Below are 27,107 nucleotides of genomic sequence, written 5' to 3'. Positions count from 1 at the left end.
ATATGGCAGTGTACAGTAATGTACAGTGAGTACACAACAAATATTAATGTCACAAATCCTTATAAGGAAACAGAAATAATAAAAACAATGATGCAATAAATAAAAGTGGAAGGACATTAAAAGAGATCTCAAAGTCAACATCAATATAAAACAATTCAAAGACATATAGTAGAGTGAAAAAGTGAGGTGAAATGCTTTGTTGTTTACCACAAAGAACAGACCACACTCACTTTGCTCTCCTCTGGGTACAACAATTAGGCGAAATATTAAAAACACTGGATTATGTCTAAAAGAAAGTAACTGAGAAACAAAGAACTGAGGATGCTCAGTCCTGCTCCCCTCCCCCCTCTTCAACAATGAGAAAAAGCTGTCCTATGCAAAATGATTTAAGTTTCTCTGTTGTTCAGAGGCAACTATCAAAAAAAGATGGCAGCTATAGAGATCTAGACTTCTCTCAACTCAAAAACTTAAAACAACAGATCTCTTCTAAGACAAAGATGTTACCAGGGATGTCATGAAGGTATTCAAGCAAAGGCTGGAAAACACCTTGCCAAGGATGTTGTGGAAAATATCCAAGCAGGGGAAATTGGTTAGAACTCTAAGTTTCCTTGCAACCCTGTAACCACATCAATGAATATTACTGAAGATCAGTGTCCTTCAGAAAGGACACTGTCTTAGACGTATAATACATACCAAAAAAAAAAAAAGAGAGAGGGAGAGAGAGAAAGAGACAGACACACACAAAGATCTCTGCTGTCAAGAAATCCATAATGAATAACAATAAAATACAGTTTGAGACCATAATAGATGTCACAAAGCACTATTTATTAATTGCCAAATGAATTCTATTCATATATAAAAGTCTTCTAAGAAGGAGAAATCCTTAAGGTTAAACGGTCAGAAAAGGCTTTTTAGAATAAATGAGATATGAGGTACTGAGGGAAAGATGTGTATGAATGTTCTCAATCAGTGGGCAGAAGTAGGAAAGAAGAGGTAGTACAAATAGAAGTGAAAAGCAAGTTAGAGAAAAACCTGTTTGGCTGCATTAAAAACTTGTTTTGAGGAAGAAGCGATAAGCTGAAAGGGCAGAGTGTGGCCAGAATCAAAGTGTACTAGGCATTGAACACCAAGCTAAATAGTTCCAGATTTATCCTGCATACAGCATCTGTATCAACTACTCAACTCTGCTACAGCCATAGATAATAGTAAATAAATGGGCATCGCTGTGTTCCAATAAAGCTTTACTTATGCATACTGAAATCTAAATTTCATATACTTCCATGTGTCACAGATTATTTTTATTATTTTGATTTTTTTTCAACAATTTGAAAATGTAAAAATCATTCTTAACTCATGGGCCAAACAAAACAGGCTGTGGGCTGAATTTGGCCCAGGGACTAGTTTGCCAAGCCCTGCATGACACTAAGCTGCCTTCTTCAGCAGTCCTCTAAGGTACATTTGTCCTTGAGCTTCAGGGACCAGAATAACATATTATTCGTTCAACAACTGCACACACATGGATGCACACATTTAACCAATATCTAAATCTAGTAAGTGTCAGAGGTTCTCTAAAAAAAAGCCCACCAAATTGTTGGTAATAAGCCATTAGAACAGAAGTAAGACATTTTAAAATTCTGTAATTTATTTTCACATAGTAAATGGACTTAGAGAGTTACAAACTATTTTTACGGAGCCTCTAGGTTCCATGAAGGGATGTGTAAAATAGAGTATAATCAAGGGGATGTGAGTTCTAGTCCTAGCTCTGTCATTTATTTACTCATTATGTGACCCTGAACAAGTCACTTTCAATCTTCTGGCCCTCATTTCCTTATCTATAGAAGTGAAGGGGTATAAGTTACTAAATGATCACTATGTGTTCTCTCAGCTTTAGCACTATATAATTCTACTCCTACTTAAAAAGACCAGACAGGGGATGACAAAGATGAGACGAAAGTGATAATTAAGGACACAGGAAGAAAGAGAAAGACATTGACTAAATGAGTGGTCAGACAGGACAAACAGGCAGGGGAAAAAGGCCCAAAAGTACAGTATTACTAAAATCAAGGAATTTTTTTTAAGTATCAAATGCAAAAGAAAATTCAAGGAAGAGAAGCAGGCAAGAAGAATTCAAGAAGAGGAGTATGGCCATCAAAAAAGAATGAATTACTTAGCTAGCTAAAAAAGTGACAGACTTTTGAGATTTGAGAGTACTGTGCATGTTTCCAGGAATCAAAAAAGGAGTCAGGGAAAAAGAAAAGACTGAAGATGAGTCTAGGGAACAGAAAATAAAGGCATGTGGTCCAGAAAGAGTAGGGAAAAAAAAAAAATGTTGGAAGTCGGGATGAGTTTGAAGCCTCAGGTAAGGGAGTTAGTCTTAAAGGAGAGGCGTTTAATCTTTAAAATCCAAAAGGAAAAAGCAGCATTGCAGGTATGTTCCTGTGAAAGTGTTTATTTATATCATGTTTTCTATAAATCAAATTATTAGGGAAATAAACCTAATATTGGGCTTTCTTAAAGCAAAGTTCCACCTATATTATATTTTCTAATGGTCAAAAAATTAAGAAAGGGGACTTCCCTAGTGGCGCAGTGGTTAAGAATCCGCCTGCCAATGCAGGGGACATGGGTTCGAGCCCTGGTCCTGGAAGATCCCACATGCCGCAGAGCAACTAAGCCCGTGCGCCACAACTACTGAGCCTGAGCTCTAGAGCCCGCGAGCCACAACTACTAAGCCCGAGCGCCTAGAGCCCATGCTCTGCAACGAGAAGCCACCACAATGAGAAGCCCGCGCACCGCAAGGAAGAGTAGCCCCCGCTCACCACAACTAGAGAAAGCCTGCACGCAGCAATGAAGACCCAATGTAGCCATAAATTAATTAATTAATTAATTTAAATAAATTAAATTCAATTCAATTAAGAAAGGACTAACTTTGCTTTTCATAGGAATGAAAACTAGCACTATGTAGCTCTAAAAGAAAATTCATTTTTATATCTCTCATAGCACCTATCACTTTCATCCCTGCATGAGAGTTACTTTTGTAGAAAAGTACCTAGTCCCTACTTGGAGTTCAATGAATACTAGTGTTACCTTCCTTAGTAGCCTTAAAAGCTCCCACGGCAAGAATTCTGATTAATTCATCTGTTTATCTGCTTTGCAGAGTTGGTGGTGCTTGATGAATAAATACTGACACATGATAACTTAGTTTAAAAAAAAAGTCCTTGCAAAACAATCATCTGAAAATGTTGGGAAAATATTCATATCATACATACACAACTCCAATAACACTTTTGCAGTGTTGGAGCTTGGTCAAGTAGCAACAAATTGCTACAAAGCAACCAAAAAAGGCAAAAAAAAAAAAAAAAAAAGAATTAAGAATTTTTAAGAACATCACTCAAAAATATCAAGATCCAACATAGCTAATTTCAACAGACACTTGCCTCTATTTAAGGTATATGAGAACTAAAAATCCAAAGCATTCGCCTGATGATCAACCAGTTAAAAATACACGTTTGGATACCCTGAAGATATTTATAAAGCCAACAAAGATACTATTAATATATTGAAATTCCCTGGCCAGTGCTGGATTCTACCATTAATCCTCTCCTACTATTCAACAGAAGCCAGAAGTCAAGCCTTCTCATATCACTGCTTTTAAGAATTTAAGAAGTCACCCAAACTGGCGTACACAACCTAACTACAAAAAGTAATTCAGCTCTCCATATGGTAATGCTTCGCTATCTCTTACCTTTACGTGAAAGTCACATTTACTACTTTTCACCGATCATTGGGAGGCCCCATTTAGGCAGGCCCATAGTACTACCAAGTAAGAAACAGTTGTTCAAAAAAGTCGTAGCAGTTAACTGCCCTCCCACAAAGCTCAAGTTGGGTGTAGATTTCACAAGCCCTGAAAGCTATATACACTGCCACTGTCAAAACCAGAAGCAGCACCGTCACTCTGTCGTGCCGGTCAGCCAGTGTTGCAGAATGTTTTCTTTGAAATCACCTCTCTACCTTGGCTCAACGTGTTAAATAACTACTTGAGAAGCCACCTTCTCCCCCAAAGCAGGACCCGATTCCTTCCAGTCCGCTCCTTTATTTGTCCAGCCCCACAAACCCAAGAGGAGAGGTCTCCGCTCCCCGGTCCCCTAGACCCAGTCCGGTCTCCCAATTGCTCGCCGCACCCACCATGCACCCCCAACACCTCCTTCCCCCACAGGCGGGCCGGCCCACGAGCTGGGCCCGCAGCCGGCCCCTCGCCCCGGCCTGCGCTGCCTAGAGCGGCCGCAGGCCTCGGGCCTAGCCTCCTCCGTTGGCCCCTCACCTCCTTCGGGACCAGTTGGTTCTCCTCGCCGGGCACCATCGTTCAGACTCCGGCCGCTCCTCTCCGCCCTGCCGGGGGAGGGGGAGGGTAGCGGCGGCTCTAGCTCAGGAGAAAACGGCAGCGTCCGTCATCCTCTCCACCGCCTGCGCTCCGGCTACCGAGGAGGCCTCAGCCTGGGCCTCAGATACCAGCGCGCAGACACCGACCCAAGGATCCGCCGTCGTCGTCGCCGCCGCCGTCGCCGCCGCCGCCGTCGCCTTCGTCGTCGGCCCCTCCCCCAGCCCGCTGCAATCAATGGAAAAATGGCGGCTGCCGTTCTCGCGAGAATTCGGCCCGTCGGGCTCCAAGCCAGGTGCCTGGCGCCCAAGGTGCCGAGACAGCTGTCGCTCGCATCTAATTACTTCAGCTCTTAGCCTCGGGATGTATAAAATTAGTTGAGCGGCCAAGCAAATGCTTTTCGGAGGGGGTTTCTGGACTGTCCATCTCGGGACTCCCTCTGCCGTCAGGGAAAGGACCAGGCCTAAGGGTCCTCCATGCCGTCCTGGGCTCTTCGGACTCCCTGCCCACCAGGAAGAGACTCGAGCCTAAAGCCGCTCCTCTGGCCCAACTACCAACACTGCTCTCCCTCCCCGTTAGAAAAGCACCTGAACTCATCTCCTCTTCACTGACCCCCCGGCCTCTGCACTCAGACACGGTCCCAGCCAGAAAGGACTGCGTTTTCTTTTCCCCTCTCCCCACCCTCCCGAGGGCACGGCTCAAGGGACCTCACGGCTGGCCTCCTGCTAGGGGAGGGGACAGCCCGTGGCTCGGAAAAGTGGTATCACTCTCCCTCCAGTCCCCCTCCTTCAGAGCTGCACTCTCCTGGGCCATTTCGGGGAACTTCCTTCTCCGACAGGTTCAAGTCTGGGGCTGAGATAGCTTCAGAGAGCAGGGCTGCAGTTTGGACCTAGGATCTTCTTTTAAAAGTGTTTTTAGAGTACTTTAATCTCCTCTGGCAGTAAGCACTGTGCTCTGTTTTATAGGCAACAAATTTTGCAATAGTTATTTTTCCAAATCCTGCTCATTCCTCAAACCTCCGTTTATGAAAACCTGGTGCGGTGTCCTTCATGAAGACTTCTGTGGTACAGCGATTCTACAGCACGCTGAGATAATATAATCCTGCCACGTTCCTAACACCCACGGCATTAACTACCTGTACCTGTGCTCTCCAAACTTTTTTTGATTGCACTTCCCTATTACCAAAAAAAAAGTCTGTATACTGATGGAAGTTATATACACGTCCTGTTGTGTATGACATAAAGGATTTTTAAAGCGTAAAAAGGATGAAGATGAAATAAACATTTAAAGTAACTGTAAGAGTTATTTTCTATATTAATTGTCTTTTTAAAAATCCCCGTTATTCTTGCTAAAAATATTTAGTGAAAGCAATATGATTGACTAGGTTTCAGTGGTTTTAAAAATCTGTAATACTTTATGAAACGGTTATTAAAGTGTGTGATTCAACGTTCAGGTTATTTCTGTACTTTGTTTTAACGGCTGTCATAAGCTGAAAAAGATAACTCACAAAGATATTTAGATCCTAATGGAAGAAGTACATCTTTGGCTGCTCTTCTAATGCAAGTATCCATTTTCATCACCTCCGTCCACCAACCATGAAAAGTTTTTGTTGAAATTCAGCTAGTAACTTTCTATCTTTCCTGATGTCAGCCAGAAGAAGTTGCATTGTTATATATTTTCAAAACTCTTTGGAATGCATTGCCTGGAAGATTTCTTTTAACAAGTTGCAAAATTCTGTCTTCAAGTTTTAGTGTACATGTATAAGGTTTTTTTTAGAGTACTGATCTTGTCTTTATTTAAAATTTGGTATTTTTTTATCATAGATTTTTGCATTAATCTTGACTTTTTAAAATATTGCATTTAGATATTTACCTTGATTGCTGAGTTTGAGGCATCCCCTTAAATTTCGTGCACGAGGTGAATGCCTCACTTGCCTCACTGTAGTCCCAGCCTTGGTTAGCACACATATGTCATTTTGCATCAAAATCACATAGTGGAAATATTTCCAAATCTCTGATTTCAGAATGTCATGCCCACTAGTTATAAGATGGCTTCTGTAGAGCTCATGCTAGCAGCAGGTATGTCATCTCTATCGTCATCTTTTTGCTTAGGCCTGCTTTATTATCTCCAACTCATGTTTTCTTTCCAGAAATCTTTTTTAGCAACTTCCATTTTCGTGGGGGTTAATTTCATGAAATAATAATGTAATTGGTAAATCTACTTAACCCAGCACACATAAACTGGAAGAAATCACAATATATTAAAACAAAGAAAATGAAGACATCTCCAAATTATTCTCCACGATGCCTAACTCACACTTTTCACTCATTAGTAGTGAGATGGCAGTGTCGATCTATATATTAAATATTTGAAAGACTTTTTTCTGTTTTTAGATAAAAATCAATATTTTAAAAAGTTTTAGTATTTTCTTCCCATGACCCACCTTCTCTGGCTGCACACTCTTCTCTTTAGATGCCATTGGCATGACTGTACTAGAGCCTGATATGTTGGTAGGTATACAATAAACATTTGTGGAATAAGTATATGAATGCATGAATTGATTAATAAATAAATGAACAAACAGGGATGTATGGCTACTCTTCCTAGTAAATAAAGTTACTGATATTACATATTTATGTTTGTTTATTTTATGTATAGATTTTATGTCTCCAGCCCTGACTTCTCCCATGGGCTCCAAACTCATATATCCATCTACCCTTTCGATAACTCAAAATATCTCAGATTTAACTTGACCTAAATAAAACATTTGATTTCCAAGTCTCTCTCACCTATACCTCCTGCAACATTTGCTCTGTCAGTTCTCCCCACCTCAACAGATTACACCATCCTCAGTCTATCAAGCCAAAAACCTGAGAATCTCCATCTTACATTCAATTCATTACCATGTGCTATTGCTTCCTCCTCTGAAATATATCCCAATCCAACCACTTCTCTTTATATCTACTGCTGCCCATCTCATTCCAATCACCATCTTTTCTTGCCTGGACTACTGCATTTGTCTCCTAACTCCTGGCTCCTAATTTCTACTTTATCCCCCAACAATTTCTACTCCACACAGCATCCAGAATGATCTTTTAAAAATATATCAGATTATGTCTTTCTCTTAGTTGAAACTTTCAAAGAATTCCCATCTCACTCAGCATAAAATCCATATTCCTTGCCATGGCCTATAAAACCCAATGTAATCCAGCCCTGTCTGCCTTGTTCATCTCACCTACCCTCTTCGTCTTACACCAATGACCCAGCCACTCTGCTTTTATTGAAGCTTTTAATATACATCAGGTTTACCTCTGCTACAGAGACTTTGGCTTGTTATCGCCTTTCCCTAAAATGTTCTTCCCCCAAATCTTTGCCCTTATCTAGTTCCATCTTGTTATTTGGGCCTCTCAAATGTCAGTTCCTCAAAGAGGCCTTTCATGACCATTCACTCTAGACTAGTTTCCTTAATGTATCTTCTGTGCCTAGAACAGTGCCCGGCACATAGTAGGTGCTTAATAAATTTTTGTTGAACTAATGACATTTTTTACATGAGATTCATGTAAAAAAAAAGTGCTAGGACTGTTCTCTTTATAACTTTTTTTTGGATTATTTTTCTTTTTCCTTTCACTTTAAAATATTCATAATATAACCCCAGTCAAAACATGACAAAAACATCAGAAAAACCCAGATTGGGGAACACTCTACAGGATATCTGGCTAGTATTTCTCAAGACAGTTAAGCTTGAGAAAAACAATGAAAGACTGAGAAACTGCCACAGACAAGAGGAGACTGGGGAGACATCACAACTAAATACAATGTGGTACCCTCTATGGGATCCTGAAACAGAAAGAGAACATTAATGGAAAACCTGGTGAAATCCAAATATAGTCTCTAGTTTGATTACTAATGTTCCAATGTCAGTTTCTTAGTTTTGACAAATGTACAATGGTAATGTAAGATGTTAATCATGGGGGAAGCTGGAAGGGGTATATGTGTACTCTCTGTTCTGTGTTAGCAACTTTTCTGCAAATCTAAAATTATTCCAAGATAAAAAGTGTATTTTAAAATGTTCATGGTAACACTTAAGGTATTTCTTTCCTCTTTTACATTTTAAGACCCTTTGTGAAACATTTCTATGTTTTAAGTGACTTTTAAAAAGCCCTATAGTCAACTGAGAGAGTAGCGTTGACATAAATACAGTACCATGTGTAAAATAGATAGCTAGTGGGAAGGTGCTGTATAGCACAGGGAGCTCAGCTCGGTGCTCTGTGGTGACCTAGAGGGGTGGGATGGGGGGGGTGGGATGGAGGATCAAGAGGGAGGGGATATGGGGATACATGTTTACATACAGCTGATTCACTTTGTTCTGCAGCAGAAACTAACACAACAATGTAAAGCAATTATACTCCAATTAAATAAATAAATAAAGCCCTATAGTCAAAGTCATATGATACAATTTAAGAGCTAGTGATAATGTTCACCACTATAACTGGAACTATTAGTAATAATGTTAAATGTATTTTGTAAATGTGAATGGAGGTTTTCACCATGACTATGTTTTAATGGAGTTAAAAAGAAGATCTTTAGTTACTGTGATGTGACTTTGGAGCCAGACTGACCTGTTTTGAGATCCAAGCTCTGTCGCTTTCTCCATGTAAGACCTCTCTGAACCTCTTTGCTCTCAACTAGAAACTGAGAGTAATAAAGTAGACTCTTGGCATTTACCAACTTAATATTTGCAGTTTTGACCAGAACAGCTCATGTTATGTAGCACTCCGTGTGTAATTTTGATATATATTGCCCTATTGCCTTCAAAGAAGTTTACATTAATTCATATTCTACAAAATTTAAATGAGTTCTTATTTCCCTATAAGTCTTGCTAATCTGAGAGTAAAGATGGCAGTTTCTTACATTTGCAGTTCTTTAGTGATGGGTAAAGTAAAACATCTTTTCGGACGTTTACTGGCAATTTGTAATTCATTTTTTATGAAGTGCCAATCTTTAAACATTCTTCTGTTGGATTGTTCATTTTTTACTTATTGATTTATAAGAGCTCTTTTATATTAAGGAAATTAGCCATTTGTTGCAAATATTCTTCCAGCTGATATTTTGTCTTTTAACTTTATTTATATTTATATTTTGCTATGCACAAGTTAAAATTTTTTAATGACTATCTTTTCCTTTGCATCTCTGAGTTTTGTTGTTGTTTCATGACAATACTATTATAAAATATTCACCTTTGGGACTTCCTGGTGGTCCAGTGATTAAGAATCCGCCTTCCAGTGCAGGGCATGTGGGTTTGATCCCAGGTCAGGAAACTAAGATCCCACATGCTGTGGGGCAACTAAGCCCGCGTGCCACAACTAGAGAGGCCATGTGCCACAACTACTGAGCCCATGTGCCACACCTACAGAGCCCGTGTGCTCTGGATCCCGTGCCACAGTTAGAGAGAAGCCTGCAGCCACAACTAGAGAGAAGCCCACACGCAGCAGTGAAAGATCCCTCATGCCACAACTAAGACCTGATGCAGCCAAAAATAAAATAAATAAATAAATATTTTAAAAAATAAAATAAAATTCACCTCTGTATACATTATTCCTAATCCTTGTAATTCTATAAAGTAATTACTACAACAAACCCCTGAGATTCTCAAGGGATACTGAGATCTATCCAACCACTGAATTTATAACTACTACTCTATTGCAAAGATCTTATGGAATCATTTCAAAAGATTAATGCCACGGCTCCAGCTTTATTTTATTAGATTCTTCCTTATTCTTTGACCTTGAAATTTGAGCATTTGCAAAACCCTAGAGAAAGCTTGGATGTATCATGGCTAATTTGTCTTTGGTTGTTGTAAGCTCTAATATTTATGTCTCCACCATTGATATGTTTGCCAAGGTGTTTTCTGTTGATGTGGGCATGAAATCTCTAGTGGCATATGATACTACCCCACCAAAAAGAAAATTTATACTGGTTATCTCTGAGTTCTTGGAATAGAGGTTGTCAGTGTCAATGTCAAGGTTAGCTGGGATCTTTTCTTTTTCACTTTCACATTAAATCACACTGTGTTCCTTTAATTATTTTACTGGGGGGCATGTTTGTCTTATATAATTTTAAAACAACCAATCTAAAAATAAGGTATGGAAATTGACTAACATGGTGACTGAAACACTGTAGATGCTCAATACTTGAAAATTTTCATGGTCTTTTATTGTCTGCTTTGGTTCATAAGTCCTTTATTATACCTCGAATAACAATCACAAATTGTTATTGAGTATTTACCATGGTCCAGGGCTTGTATTAAATACTTTCACATAGTGTCTCATTACTCCCCACAACAACCTGCTGAGTTGGGTACAATTATCATCCGCATTATACAGACAAGGAAACAAGAATCTAGAAATGAAGTAATTTGCCAAGGTCACAAGGCTAATAAATGGTGGAGCTAGGATTCCAATCCAAGAAGTCTGACTCCAAAGTCTTTTATCATAGGTAAAGACTTGTTTGCTTCTATAGACACTATAGAATAGATTTTAACACATAGAAATATTTCAATAGAATGTATTTTCTTTGTTGATGGTTAAATATAATTTATCTTCAGTGGAACAAAGCAATGAATCACCAACTTGTAATTTTTTTTTTAATATAGATCCACATATTTGCAGTTTAATGCATTCCTCATTCAATTGTGTATATACAAATTTCTATTTGGTATTATTTTTCTTTCTTTTTTTTCTTTTTTAATTAATTTTTATTGGAGTATAGTTGCTTTACAATGTTGTGTTAATTTCTGCTGTGCAGCAAAGTGAATCATCTGTACGTATACATATATCCCCTCTTTTTAAAATTTCCTTCCCATTTAGGCACCACAGAGCATTGAGTAAAGCTCCCTGTGCTAGGCAGTATGTTCTCATTAGTTATCTGTTTTATACATAGTAGTGTATATATGTCAATCCCTATCTCCCAATTCATCCCACCCCTCCCAACTTTTAATTTTTAACTAAGTTGGTGATTCAAAGTCTCTGGGCCTTTCTTTTAAATTTTCAGCAAATGATCTTTGTTGCTTGATCTTTCACATTTTAAATGTTGAAACCGGTCTTTCAATTATTTGATGATTTTCACTAGACTAACTGATTTCACTTTCTAATCATTTTTAAAGATTTAGTTATTCAATCCTTATAGTTGCTCTTTTCTGGAAGATTATCAATGTCTTTTTACAAACCCTAAAAGTGAACCTTTTCTTTAAAAAGATAAATAGCAGGGAATTCCTTAGCTGTCCAGTGGTTAGGACTCCGTGCTTCCATCAAAAATAAATAAATAAATAAACAGTAAATAACAGTTGTTATTCCTTTCCTACTTTTCCTCTTCTCTCTTTTTATAAAGCACGCAGTTTTTCATCAAAACTTGTCTATTCAAACCTTTCACAGACCAGTACAAGTGAGTAAAGGGATATTTTCTCATTGGCTTACATGAGTCCCTTAGTAGGAAAAATTGAAATTGACACTTGGATGTTAGTTGTTCATAGAATTCTTTACATGCACGGATTAGGCCATGTTTTCAACTTAAAAAAAAATTCAGAAACTTCAACTATTATCTCATTTACTTATCTGAAGCAGAGTGTAAATTTTTAACTTCAATAATCATCACAGGGGCTTCCCTGGTGGCGCAGTGGTTGAGAGTCCGCCTGCCAGTGCAGGGGACACGGGTTCGAGCCCTGGTCTGGGAGGATCCCACATGCCGCAGAGCGGCTGGGCCCGTGAGCCACAACTACTGAGCCTATGCATCTGGAGCCTGTGCTCCACAACAAGAGAGGCCGCGATAGTGGGAGGCCTGTGCACCGCGATGAAGAGTGACCCCCACTTGCCGCAACTAGAGAAAGCCCTCACACAGAAACGAAGACCCAACTCAGCCATAAATAAAAATAAATAAAAAATTAAAAATGGAGATTTCTTTAAAAAAAAAATCATCACAGTTTTTGTCAATAATCAACATTTATTGCGTTCATGCAGTGTATATGGCACTGCTGTTTATGAGCAACCAAAAATTCTTAACCAGACTCAATGTCTCATTTGATTTAACTACAAAAACTTTAAAATTTATCATGTGTGTGAGCACTACAGTCATACAAGGCTCTTTGGAGGATAAAATATAATAAATAACACTTAGAAAGTGGATCATAAAATAGATTAAAAAACATAATGAAAAGAACAGAAAATGAGCAAGGGTCATTTATCATAATAAATTAATCCCCACTAAATATCCCTAAGGTGTTTGATATTATGATAGATGCTTAAGAGAGCATACAGTCCGTGTGGTGACTGATTTCCTGCATAACTGAATAAAGAAGATTAAAAATGATGGGGCATGTAAGAGTTTTATGTCTGAAAATGTACTCTGAAATTCAATTCAACAGATATTTATTGAGAGTCTTCTGACAAGGCATGTTGCCAGGAGCTGTGCCAGAGATGAACAAGAACGTTCTCTACTCTTGGGGAGCTTTCTCTGGGGCTCACAGCTTGGTGAGCAGTGCTTGGGCCAGGCTTCAGCCTCCATTCACCCTTAGTTGGGCATCTGTGTGCAGTGCACAACTTGCACAATTGCATGTGGCAGCCCTGTTCATAATTAAAACAGATATGTTAAAAAGATATAATAGATTTTGTGTAAAGTCCTGAGTGTGTAGGGAAATAGATTCTGTCAGGTCATGGCATTGGAGCCTCAGATGACTGGTAGGATGTGTCACAGTGAGAAAAAGGAGCCCCTTTATCTATGATTGGCCCAGACTGAGTCACATGCCTAATGCAATGGCCAAAGCAGGAACCGAGTGCTGAGAGCCCAGTAGAGGCCCCAGGGAGAAGAGATTCCTGGGAGGCAAAACCAACAGAGGGCACTTGGAGTTGGAGAAGAAGGTCACAAACGTCATGGAAGATCTAAAGTGCCACACTAAGAAGTTAGGCACTTTGGGGTTATTGGTAGAGATATAGAAATAAATTCTGTTCTTTAACTTTTCCTTATAAAATGTTTGATGGTAGTTTGGGAAATTCCAACATTATTATGTCTAGAGGTAATAAGCAGAAATTTTATCTTTATTTTGTGGGGCTTCCCTGGTGGCGCAGTGGTTGAGAATCCGCCTGCCAATGCAGGGGACGCGGGTTTGAGCCCTGGTCTGGGAAGATCCTACATGCCATGGAGCGGCTGGGCCCGTGAGCCACAACTACTGAGCCTGTGCATCTGGAGCCTGTGCTCCGCAACAAGAGAGGCTGCGACAGTGAGAGGCCCGCGCACCGCGATGAAGAGTGGCCCCCGCTTGCCACAACTAGAGAAAGCCCTCACGCAGAAACGAAGACCCAACACAGCCATAAATAAAAAATAAATAAATAAAAATTAAAAAAAAAAACTATTTTGTGTATACAACCTCATTTCTTAGAAAGTAACCACAATAAACGATTTGGAGTGTAAGCTTCCGGACCTTCACAGAAAGTTGTTTAGCTATTTGTTAGTCTCTAGGGCAGTGGTCTCCAAATTTTTTTTGACCAGGTGCTTATTTAATAAAGCACTAATATGTGTTGATATTTATTTATTATTTATTTATCTATCTATTTATATACGTACATTCTTACTATTATTGGCTAACATCCTCGGACATAGTAAACAACTTAAGGCAAAGTTGATCACTAACGATAGTGAACGCAAATCTGTACTTCAAATACCTTTGACAGTCACACTGGTCAGACTTTTAGCTTCCTAAGATGTCTGAGGTATTGTACCAAGAAGAGGAAGAGTGTTTGCTCTGCCATGCTCTTCTTTCCTCGTGCTTTCAAGGTGCATCACATTAAAACACGGACTAGAGACAGATTGCCTGGGGTGACTTGAGGCTCTGCCATTGACTAGCAACTTATTTAAACTCTCTATGACCCAGTATTTTTTTTTTTTTTCAAATTTAAAATGGGAATAAAAACCATCCCTTCCTCCCAGGGTTTTTGTGAGGGTTAAATGAATTAATAAAGCACTTAGGGCAGTGCCTGGTGTGTAGTAAATGCCACGGAAGTATGTAATATCTTTGGCATTATATTCCAACGGTCGTTTTTTGTAGGAATCTTTTGAAGCCACTTTTCTATTTTGTGAGGGCAGGTGAGTTAAAGCCACATAACGTAATGTATAAATCTACCTCACTGAACCCTCAATGACCCCGCTTTTTGCTGTGGAAGGTCCCCTTCCACCTCCTCCAAGTGACCCCGGGACCTCCAAGTACGTGCGGAGAGGCCATCAGACGCGCACGCCAAGTGGAAGGGCGGATGTCACTCACGTATAACATGTCAGTAAATCTTAATTTTTCTTATTTTTTGGATAAAAAGTAAATAGGTAGGGATGTGTGTGTGTGTGTTCTAATATTTTCTTCTCACACCTCAGGGCATTTTCTAGGGTATTCCCTGGAATGTATCCGCCCACCTTGGTGGTCCCGGTGCTGGGAGCTGCGCCGCCAGGAATAGATGCACCACCTGCTGTGGAAGCAGGACCCGAGCAAGGCTGAGCCTTGGGATGGCGGGAAAGGTCAGGCAGAGCGAGGAAACCTGGCAACAGCCTAGGAGTCAGATTTGAGCTGGAGGCATAATCCTGCTCTGAAGACCGTTGCTGAGCAAGTCAGTGAGGCCACCGAGTTTCAGCCCCCATGTATTCCCGCAGCTCAGAGCCAACGGTGCACACCTAGCACCTACAGGGGCCCAGCACCGTGCTGCGAGCCTGAAGGTAAGTGCTCACTTCTGCAAGGGGTTTAGAGTCTGAGTGAGATGACCAACACCAATGTAGAATTTCAATAGGAATGAGTTATGTCTATAAATACTTGAATACACGTACAAGTTATGTATATATTGCACAGCACAAAATGCTATGACTTACAGAAGAAGAAACTACTCAGCCCCACTTGAGTCTTCAGAGGAAAGGCTTCCTGGAGGAAGGAGGTGGAGTCTGAGATAAGTATTGAAAGAACAAACTTTCCTTCATTAATGTTAAAAAACAAAAACAAACAAACAAGAAACTTCTTTGAGCTGTTTATTAAAGATGCTATTGCTGATGACCCAGGATTTGTATAAAAGCCACTACAGACACTAGAATCTAAATTCCATGAGGATTTTTGTTCCCTGAGGATATTTGTTTTTGTTCCCTGATGCTTGCAATAACACTGGCACATAGTGGGTTCTCATTTGTCAAATGAATTAAGGAATGATTAGAGAAACCGTGTCTGTGAAATGTTATGTAGGTGGCTTCATGCTCTCTCTTTGAATCATAGAAAGAGTACTATGGGGACCCCAGACATAAACTAGGCCAAATCCTGCAGCTGAGAAACCAAGGCCCAGAGAGGCCAAGTAATCTACTCAAAGCACTCCAGGACCACATCTAGAACTGGAATTACAACTCTTATTTCCTAACTCCTAGCCCAGAGCTTTCTTCACGATCCGATGGCACTTTCCCCGAAGTACCAGATGACCAAAACTCCTCTTTCACTATTCATGCCGTCTCAAGAGCCAGGAAGGATTCGGATTCCAGAAGGCTGAAGGAGATGAAGACAGCTAGAGATTTTTCTCTCCAGCTGCTTTATGTGTGCCCACCTTCCCAGGAAACCAGTGGTTTCAATGGTTGTAAGTCCTTCTTCTCTCAGGAATGAAGAAGAAGGAGAGTAGCATTAAGTCTGTAGGTACAATTTAAATTATGTAATATAAACGCATTCTCTACCTTCATCCATTATTTCTCAAGCAAACCAACTGGGCTGAGTAGTCTGTTCCGTGTAGCCCAGTGTTCTACAGGATTATGACCTGAACATCTCAGAGTTCCTCATTGTTCTTAAGGGCACATTTGAATAGACATATTCTCATAGATATAATATGAATATATATTCATATCTATATGAAGATATAGGAAATGAATGTGTAATTTACAATTACATTTTATATAAAATAAAATTTATATTTATAAAATCTGACCTTACCACTGTACCCTTCAGTCTCTGCATAAATGTTACTGTCTTGAAGTAATCCATGCCACCCTTTCTAAATAAGGACTTCCCTGAAACTTAAGTTTTTTCCCTTTTTAAACTTTACACTTAAATTTAAACTTTAGTATCTACTGCTTTGAATTTTCAGGCCTTAGTTGTTTGTCAGTTCTACCTCCTAAATATATCTCAAAACTGCCCAGTTTTCTCCATCTCCACTGCCACAAGCTATCATCTCTGTGAGGACTAGTGAAATAGCTTCTTAATTCTACTCCCTCCCTGCAATACCTTTCCTACCCAGTTGTTAGAATAATCTTTTTTAAAAAGAATCATGTCACTTTTTTGCTTATAATCTTTTAATACTTCCCACAGCCCATAAGGTAAAGACCAGAATCCTTAGTGTGGCCAACAAGCCCCTCATGATCTGGTCCCTGCCAGCTCACCAGCTTCCTCTTGGGCACTGTTTGCATTTCAGCCACATTCTTTCAGTTTCTGAGAGGAGTTATCTTTTCCCTTCCCCAGGGCCTTTGCACATGCTGTTTCAACTTCCTGGGATGCTCTCTGCTACTGCACTTTCCCCCACCCCACACACTTCTTTTGCCCAGTTATTTTCTGCTTACCCCTCAGAGTTCAGCTCAATCAGCACACCCTCAAGGAAGACTTTCTCCCTCTTTGGATGAAGTTAGGTGCTGTGTCATATTCTCTCTCAGCAATTCATTTTCTTCCTTTTTTGTATTTAACGTAACTATAATTAAATAATTATGTTATTAGTTGTTTAATATTTATCAATCCCAATAGAATATAAGTTCTGTAAGAGCTATTTTACCCATCACTGTCACCATATTGGCAGGAATAAATATCTGTTGAGTGGATAAATAAGAATAATTTTAAAAATCAAAGGTGTGTGTTACAAAAGGGAAAATTCAATCATGAAAATGAGTTCACATTTCTTAAGTGAACATAATATAAATAGAGACTGAGAAACAGAACTAGACACTGCCTTAAATTAAAACACATGCACACAGACACATACACTTGCACACATGTTCTGTATCTCTCACCAAAAAAAGGATGAAGGGAAAACATTTGCAGGTCCAATGAGAGAAATCTTTCTAGGAAGGAAGCAGAAAATATCTTAGATCAGATGACTGAGTAGCTGAGGGCCTGGTCACCAACCAACTGAGAGAGACAACAGCCTCATACTAGCCAGGGACACTGGGGCTCCCCTCCTCTGGGGGCCCTCCATTATGCTTCTCAGGGACAAGAGGAGAGGGACTGTGAACTTGGCTGACACTGAAGGGCCAGAGAGGCAGAAAAGCCATCCTGGGACATACCAGGTTTCTGGGACCAGGGGAGCCTGAGGTTCTCTCCAGATTAAACACATAGGTGGGGAAGCTGAGACTCAACCAAAGGCCTAGGATTCTGCCCTAGAGCAGCACTGTGCTGTGGAGGAGGCAGCCAAGGGCATCAGGCAAAAGCAACATGCGGGGTCTTTGGTGGCTATCGGTGCCCAGGGGTAGTGTAAGGGGAGAGTATGAACACCCCTCCCTCAGCCATCACTATATATAAGCTATCGCTAGTTATTTATTGACTGTCTATAGGATATTAGGGATTATACAGTAGAAAAGTATATAGATAATTATTTTTTTTAATAAATTTATTTATTTTTGGCTGCGTTGGGTCTTCATTGCTGTGTGCGGGCTTTCTCTAGTTGTGGCAAGTGGGGCTACTCTTCAGTGTGGTGTGCGGGCTTCTCATTGCGGTGGCGCCTAGAGCACAGTCTCTAGGCCCGCGCGGGCTTCAGTATTTGTGGCATGTGCGCTCAGTAGTTGTGGCTCGTGGGCTCTAGAGCACAGGCTCAGTAGTTGCGACACACGGGCTTAGTTGCTCCACGGCATGTGGGATCTTCCCGGACCAGGGCTCGAATCCGTGTCCCCTGCGTTGGCAGGTGGATTCTTAACCACTGTGCCACCAGGGAAGCCCCTAGATAATTATTTATTAGGAATTCACATTTAAGGAAAATACCAACTGTCTATCTTTTTACGGTGCTTGAAGCTATCTCTTTAAACCTATGATAGAAGTGGGGTCATCAGGTTGGGCAGATTTGTAACTTAACTTTTGGTTAACAGTGAATGCTCATCCTGATTGTGCTAAAAGCTGAACTACTATGCAAAACAAAAGATTGTTTATAGTGAAGATTCTTGACCAGAGATAGGTGTTCATAGTAATATGGTGTAGGGCTTGAGAACTTATTGTTTACAAGTTAATAATTAAAGGATGTACAGAACCGCTGATTTACAGCAGAGTATCCCATGTTCCTCTCTATGGACCATCTTATGCATTTCTGCGAGTGGGCCATGAAGCTGGTGAGAGCTGGAGAGCCCTCTCTAGTGGCTCAATGCAGGAAGATGAAGGAGAGGAAGGAAGGAGGACTAGTTTTGGGGGAAACCACAAGATGCCCTGTGGGGGTATTGCAAAATACTTGGGAAGAATCTGGGTGGGGCTGGACTTTGGAGAGAATAGGTACAGGAAAAGGGGGAGGGTTAGATCAAGAAATATATTGCTCTGGATCATGTAGAGTTTTGTTTTATTTTTATTTTCCATTTTTTGCTTTAAACAGATGTGACCTGAAAAAGACAAGCTAGCTAAATTAATTTTCCCCAGTGAGTCTGGATAGGCACATAGGCACTCTATGCATTTTTATTGACTTGAAATTAATAGAACGGTGGAAACAGTTTCTGTCTAGAATGTTGAAGAATATATTCTAGATCGTAGTTCCTGTTAATCGAACTACATATTACCCATTATGCTACCTGCTTCACATTTAATCCTGTAACTAACCGCAGGTGAATGTTTTTGAGTTCACTGTTTTACAGGAAGGATACTGAGGTCAAGTCACTTGTCTAAGTCACATCCAGTAAGTGGCCAAGCCAAGAGTCAAACCAAGAAAAGCCTAATTCCACAGCCTACGTTCCACTTTCCCATGCTGCTCTGCCTTTCTGCATTCCTGAGTAATCAGAACCAAGATAATTTTCCCGAGTTATATTAATCAGATTTCCTGTGGAATTATTACTTATATGTCTCTGCTAATGTGTGAACTCCCAGGGTGGAGACAGCTGTCTAATCATCTTTTTGTCCCTATTGCTTAGCACGATGACTAGTACATAATAATAATAGCATTCATGGAATATTAGGTGTTAAATGTGCTTTATGTATATTATCTTAATCCTCACAACTTTATAAGCAAGACACTGTTATTATCTTCATTTTATAGAGGAAGAAATGGAGCCACAAAGAGATGAAGTAGTTTGCCCAAGATGTCAAGAGTCTTTTAGTGCTCACTTTCCCCGGTGTCATCTTTCTAGGCATGTGGGAGGATCATTTTCCTACCCTCTTGCAGTTAGATGGCCTTGTGACTAAGGGTCAATAAGCTACGAATAGAGTTGATATGCATCACTTCTGTGCTATGGGTGACTTCCCTGCTAAAGCATTTAATTGCTGGTATGAGACCCTCCGGTGCTCAAAAAGCTGAAGTGCGTACACAGCTGCAAGACCCCATAGTCCCCATCACTCTGGATCTCTGAGTGGTTATGTGAGTACAGCTCCCTCTCCCTAACAGTGGAAATGTAGTATGAGTGAGAAATAAGCCCTGATGATTTAAGTCACTGAGATTTTGGTTTCGATCTGTTACCATTTGCTATAGACTGATATTGGTAGCCCCCCACCTCCCCAATTCATATATTGAAACTTAATCCCCAATGTGATGGTATTTGAAGGTAGGGCCTTTAGGAGGTGATTAGGTCATGAGGGCAAAACCCTCATGAATAGCATTAGTGCCCTTAGAAAAGAGACCCCAGTGAGCTCTCTCACCCCTTCTGCCATGTGAGGATGCTGCAAGAAGATAGCTGTCTATGAACTAGGAGGCAGGCTCTCACCTGACACTGAATCTGCCAGTGCCTTGATCTTGGACTTCCCAGCCTCCAGAGCTGTGAGAGATAAGTTTTCGTTTATAAGCCACCCAGTCTATGGTACTTTTGTTATAGCAGCCCAAACAGACTCAAACATCATAACAAACCTACCTTATCTTGACTAATACACAGGATTAGAACTCTAGCAGGTGATGGATTAAAGATTTAAACCAGCGGTTCCCAGCCTTTTGGGCACCAGGGACCAGTTTCATGGAAGACAATTTTTCCACGGCTGGGGCTTGGGGTCTGGTTCAGGCGGTAATGTGAGCGATGGAGTGCGGCAGATGAATCTTCGCTTGCTCGTTGCTCACCTCCTGCTGTGCGGCCCGGTTCCTAACAGGCCGCGGACCAGTACTGGTCCTCGGCCCGGGGGGTTGGGGACCCCTGATTTAAACCCAGGCAGTCTGGCTCTGAAGCCCATGCCTTAAATCACTACTCTATAAGTGATTAGTACATGTTAATTGACTAAATGAATGAATAAATCATAAGAGAACTTTGTTATTCACTCATGCTTAGTGAACAGGATCCAGCTTTTGTGGGGTTTGATTGCTTTCCTATTTCTAAGAATACCGTCTCAGTTTCATCTTGAAACACTGGACAGTTTTGATATTTATAGTGAGATGAATATATCTAATCACCACAACATTCATCTTGACCTTGTCTTTTGAAAGTGTTTAGCTAAATTAGAGCTTTCAGAGCTCATTAAAACCAAAACATTTGGTTGTTTCTATTTAGTCATTCTGACTGTGTATTTAAAATAACAGTACTCCTATCAATCAAATGAAACTTTAATCACAATTGGAATCTTCAATAACTAACAAAAGTCACAGTCAATTTGGTAATAAAAGACAGTTCTCCACAGAAGATACCCATAGGTGCTTTCAAATTATTTTTTAAATTGTAAATGATAAAAAAAGAACATCTAGCGACATTTCAGAAAATAAAATTAGGCAAAAGTGACTCATATTTCAATTACCTATTACTATTCTCATTTTTACATTACCTTTATAGTTTTTAAAATGTCGTTGTAATCAGAGTATGTCTTATTTAAATTTTTTACTTAGTATTACATCATAAATATTTTTCAAAATTTCCTAAAACAAGAGTTCATAGTTATGTAGTCAAAGCACCATAATTTAATTCACCAGTCTCCTATTTTTGAACATCTATGTAGATTCCCTGCTTTTTTTTTGAACTTATTAAAAACAGACTGACACGAATAGACTTACCATATAGTTTGTTAAAGAAAACCTATAACTTTACTTCATGACATTGAGGAAGAGTCAAATTTATTTATTTATCAATTATTATTATTTTGCAGTTTATAGGACAGACAAAAATACCTAATTCGATCCTGCTGTCTTCTACATTGACAAGTCATGGAAGGAGATGCAGAGCCAGGATCAGACCCAGTTTTCCAGACACCTGATTGCATGCTGTGTTCTCATGTCTTAAGGGTGATAGCATAGGTTATGCCAAAGTGTGTATTAGTTAGCTTGGGCTGCCATAACAAAAATACCATAGACTGGGTGGCTCAAATTACAGAAATGTATTTTTTCATAGTTCTGGAGGCTGGAAGTATGAGATCAGGGTGCCAGCATGGTCAGGTTCTGGTGAGAACTCTCTTCCTGGCGTGCAGACAGCTGCCTTCTTGCTGTGTCCTACATGGTGGAGAGAGAGAGAGAGGGGGAAGTCTCTCTCTTTCTTTTCTTATAAGGCCATAGTCTTTTGGGATTAGACCCCACCCTTATTACATCATTTAACCTTAACTACCTTTTCCAGACTCTACCCAGATAGAGTCACATTGGAGGTTAGGGCTTCAGAATATTAATTTGCAGGGAAGTACACAATTCAGTTCATAGCAAAGTGTCACTAAGGCAGTACAGTTTAATGGTCAAAGAGAATGGGACATGATTCACGTTTCACAGGTTTCTAAAATTTAATTTTCTCCTTTCTGATGACAGTTCCTCAGGTTATCTAGTTTCCCTCTGGACCTTAGTACCAGAGAGTCTCGATCCCTGACCCCATCTCAATAGCTGAAGTGGCCCCTGTTACTGGAATAGTCGCAGTCTGCCCTTTTTTTTTCCTTGATCGTTTTCCTCATTACTCAATTTGTCTCTTTTTGTTAGCCAGTTCATACTTCTTTTCCGGGAAGATATAAAGTATAAATTAAAGAAATAGACAATGATTCCCATCACTAGCTTTTGGCTTCCTTTTTTACATACCATCAGTTTATAGTGGTACTATTTGTATTTTTCCACTGGAACATATTATACTGAATAACAAGGAAACAGTGACTGAACAATGTTTCCTTCCTACAGGAGCTTAATATTTTCCCCATATAATGTATATTACTCTGTGTCTGAGGATTTTTATCTTTTCTGTCATTTAAGTAACCTTAAGAACTGACTGTTTTATCGAAGTTAAGACATTATATCCTTTGAGTAAGAAACCAACATGAATGTAATCAATTTGCCAAAAGAGAGTGTTGAACTAAATTAAGTTGTAAAGTCCTGAATATACCAGATTATAATGAAAATATCTCCTTAACCGTGACTGCAGTGGTTAAAATTTAATGCAACATTAACAGTGAAGTATGGCTCTTCTAATGGTCGCTGCTCCTGCTTTGTGAAAGCTAAGGTTGGATTTATGCTACCAACAGCAATCTATATGCATGGAAACATGCAGCTTAGGTTTTAAATAGCCCCAGCACATAAAAAGGCCATTTGCTCTGTTTCATGTTTTCATGTATTTATTAGTTTGTAATAATAACCATGACCTCCAGAGGCTGGACATTTTCTGGGAGCTAATGATCTGTCAGGGTTAGAGGCTCACAGCTTCATGCTGAGACCATTAATCAGCCTACCAGCCCTTAACTTTCGGGCAACACCCTCTTCCATCAGTCATTGTGACTCAGGTCCTGCAAGCCAGAGCATGGGGTTTGGAAAGCCTACCCTGTTGGCTGGCTTTGCTGAATACCACGGCCCACTGCTCTCCTACCAATGTAAATCAGTGTCAGGAACTTCATACCGCAGAGGCCATATGTTCTATGATTGTCACTCTTCAAAGGCCTTGAGCCTGTATCACAAAAGATCAGAATGTGGGACCCATCATCATTAACTCCCTCTTCAAGCCATTGGTCAAGCAGTATTAAAAACATTTCAAACTGTTTCATATAATTAAACCCTATTAAATAAATGTTTTAAATAATTTTAAAACCATGATGGATTTTGTAAACAGGAAAATCACAAATGAGCCAAATAGTCCATTGTTTTTCTTACAACTCTATTACGATGAGCTGAACTCTAGGGCGGGTTATCTGTTGATAGCACACCAAGTTCCTACATCTCTCTTTCTGGAAGGTCTCAGAACACTAAAGCTGAGAAAACCAGGACACTTTTCCTCTTGAGGCTGCTCCCGCTAATTCCAGCTCAACCCTCACGGGCCTCTTTAGAGAGTTTATCTTTCATGACCTCCCTGTGGCCTGTTGACCACATCTTCCCTCTGGACACTGCTGTTCTTTCATTCAACAAGAATTCATTTGGCACCTACAAGACACCAGTCACTAGTCTTTTCATTTGGCTTCTGGGCCATCTTTCAGCTTTTTTTTTTTTAATTAATTAATTAATTAATTTATTTTTGGTTGTGTTGCGTCTTCGTTTCTGTGCGAGGGCTTTCTCTAGTTGCGGCGAGCGGGGGCCACTCTTCATTGCGGTGCGCGGGCCTCTCACTGTCGCGGCCTCTCTTGTTGCGGAGCACAGGCTCCAAACGCGCAGGCTCAGTAGTTGTGGCTCACGGGCCCGGTTGCTCTGTGGCATGTGGGATCTTCCTAGACCAGGGCTCGAACCCATGTCCCCTGCATTGGCAGGTGGATTCTCAACCACTGCGCCACCAGGAAAGCCCCATCTTTCAGCTTTTTGACGGCTCCTCTTTTCCTTCCCTGTTTCCTCTCTGTCTTTTCATCCTTGGTGTTGTCCAGGATTCTTGTTTGTCCTTCTTCTTCCCTCTTGATTTTTCTTTTTTCTTTTTTGGCAGTGTTTTGAGGTACACTTAACATACCACAAGAATCATCCATTTTAAGTGTACAGTTTGATGAGTTGGGGTAAATGTACACAGTTGTGCAACCACCATCACCATAAAGTTTTGGAACAGTTCCATCACTCCACAAAGTTCCTTCCTGCCCTATCTCTAGTTCCAAAACCACTCATCTGCTTCTTGTTGCTATTGTTTTGCCTTTTCTAGAATTTCATAAAAAATGGAATTATTGAATAAGTTCTCTTTTGGGTCTGGTTTCTTTCACTTAGCTGATGTTTTGGAGATTCATCCACATTACTGAGTGTATCAGTAGTTTATTCCTTTTTATTGCTCAGTAGTATTCCATTGTATGGATTTACCACTTTCTGTTTTATCCATAGATCTCTTTTTTTTTTAAATTGGGGTATAGTTGTTTTACAATGTTGTGTTAGTTTCTACTGTACAGTGAAGTGAAGTTCCCTGTGCTATACAGCATGTTCTCATTAGTTATCTATTTCATACGTATTAGTGTATATATGTTAATCCCAATCTCCCAATTCATCCCACCCCTCCTTGGTGTCCATACATTTGTTCTCTACATCTGTGTCTCTGTTTCTGTCTTGCAAACTGGTTCATCTGTACCATTTTTTTCTAGATTCCACGTATATGTGTTAATATACAATATTTGTTTTTCCCTTTCTGACTTCACTCTGTATGACAGTCTCTAGGTCCATACACATCCCTACAAATGACCCAATTTCGTTCCTTTTTATGCCTGAGTAATATTCCATTGTGTATATGTACAACATCTTTATCCATTCGTCTGTCGATGGGCATTTAGGTTGCTTCCATGACCTGGCTATTGTAAATAGTGTTGCAATGAACATTGGGGTGCATGTGTCTTTTTGAATTATGGTTTTCTCAGGGTATATGCCCAGTTGTGGGATTGCTGGATCATATGGTAATTCTATTTTTAGTTTTTTAAGGAACCTCCATACTGTTCTCCATAGTGGCTGTATCAATTTACATTCCCACCAACAGTGCAAGAGGGTTCCCTTTTCTCCACACCCTCTCCAGCATTAATTGTTTTTAGAGTTTTTGATGATGGCCATTTTAACTGGTGTGAGGTGATACCTCATTGTAGTTTTGATTTGCATTTCTCTAATAATTAGTGATGTTGAGCACCTTTTCATGTGCCTCTTGGCCATCTGTATATCCATAGGTTTTAAACTTTTAACCCATGCTGTTCCTCAGTCTCCCAATTTGTAAAGTGGGTACAATAATGGTAACTTACTTAGAACAGAGTCTGGCACATATTAAGTTCTCTGTTAGCTCATATTATTATATTTAATTATCTACTCATGGGTGGTACAAGCGTTTTACCATAAGGGGCTCAAACCAAGAACTTCCAGGGCAGAGTTTGACTTCCTATTTGTCAGTATAGTACCAATGGTGGGGCTCTCTACACCTTCCTGTTGGGGCTGGAGGCAGAAGGGGAGGCCAGGGAGTATCTGGGGAGTGTGGGGCAGCTCTGGGAGAGGGGAGTACTGCAGGCTGGGGGGAGGAAGGATGGGGCAGGAATGGGTGGAAGAGCAGGACAGCAGGGTGTGTAGGGGAATGAGGAGGGCTGCTCGGGGTCAGAGGGTGGGGCCTGGGGTGGGCACGGCAGGGGGCCTTTGGCCCCAGGTGCTTTGGCTCAGCCTCTTCCCCTTACCCAGGGTGGAGTCAGATCCCCAGGGTCATTCCCAACCTAGTGAGCTCCTTTCTTCCTGGAAAGGCCGGCAGGGTAAGTGAGAGAGGGGCGTGGCCGCAGGCTGTGGGACCCAACTTTGCCCCTTTGCCTCTTTTCCCTGGTTTTAGGGCTAGGGAGCCCAGGCCGTTGGATGGTCCTGATGAGCAGAAAATCGAAGACAACCAAGTTCTGTGCTACGATTCCTCGCCCTCTGAGGAAGACGTGGGAGACCAGTGCTCTGTCACAGCTTTTTGATACACAGCAAAGAAGGGAAATATCTTCTACACTAAGTGTGGTGGGCATTTAGTTTTTAGGAAATGTCTTTATTAAAATATTAAGAGGAAGAGATAGGCTCACATCCACTCCTAGGTCACTTCTTCAAATACACAGAAAGTATTTAGATTTCAAAAACACCCTTCAGTGGGAGGGGTGCTGAGTTGGGAATCAGGGTAGTCCATACTCTCATAACTAGGGTCCTTCTGTTACCTCAAAGGAGTCAGTTAACTTTCTGGGCTTCCCTCATTGTGTCAACTGTAGAATGGATGATCTCCAAGACTTTTCAGTCCTGTGATTCTATAAAAGGCAGCCTGGTAGAGCTGAATAGCCTCAGTTGTACACCTGTAATCACATGGGATGGCTGCAAACCTCCCATCCCTTCGGCAGTGAACAGTTGCTATGACACAGAGTGCTGGAGGTGCTCAAGGTGCCGCGGCAAGAAGCCCCCTGCGCTCAGGAGCTCCCACCGGCAGGGACTGGAGAAGCCCGCCTTTCCTTCCTGACCTCAGGGTCCGGGAGAATGGATACTAGATGTGTGGCATCCTGAGATCTGAGTAGAAGAAGGAGGAGGCTGTGTTTTGAGAAGCAGGGAAGGCCCTCAAACTGCGACGAGGGGACAGAGGGTGCAAGAGCCAGGGTGGTGTGGTAGGGGCGTCAGTGGGACCAGTGATGCAAGCGTATGACATGTTTCTGCGGTTCCAGGAAACAGACATCAACAGCTGTTCGGAGGTCAGGTCAAGCACCTATCCCCAACCA

General features: G+C 40.7%; 1 protein-coding gene across 5 annotated transcripts in view; it reads right to left on the bottom strand.

Moving 5' to 3' along the window:
* Window positions 1-4,613, bottom strand: part of USP47 (ubiquitin specific peptidase 47) — a 126,062-nt gene extending 121,449 nt beyond the window's left edge. For 3 of the 5 annotated variants that reach the window (XM_082478105.1, XM_082478104.1, XM_082478106.1), the window contains exon 1: window positions 4,319-4,612. Coding sequence is in view for 2 of the 5 variants with exons in the window: in XM_082478104.1 (XP_082334230.1) it covers window positions 4,319-4,357 (39 nt within the window). In the remaining 3 variants the exon portion in view is untranslated. Of the gene's footprint in view, window positions 1-4,318 lie in introns of all 5 variants that reach the window. The other 2 variants (XR_014268205.1, XM_082478107.1) reach the window with 2 other exon arrangements.
* Window positions 4,614-27,107: the final 22,494 nt, after the last annotated feature.

Source organism: Balaenoptera physalus, assembly GCF_965194825.1.
Source record: "Balaenoptera physalus genome assembly, chromosome: 10".
Taxonomy (NCBI): Eukaryota; Metazoa; Chordata; class Mammalia; order Artiodactyla; family Balaenopteridae; genus Balaenoptera; species Balaenoptera physalus.
Note: the sequence above shows the minus strand (reverse complement) of the source record. Positions and strands in the feature narration are given on the sequence as shown.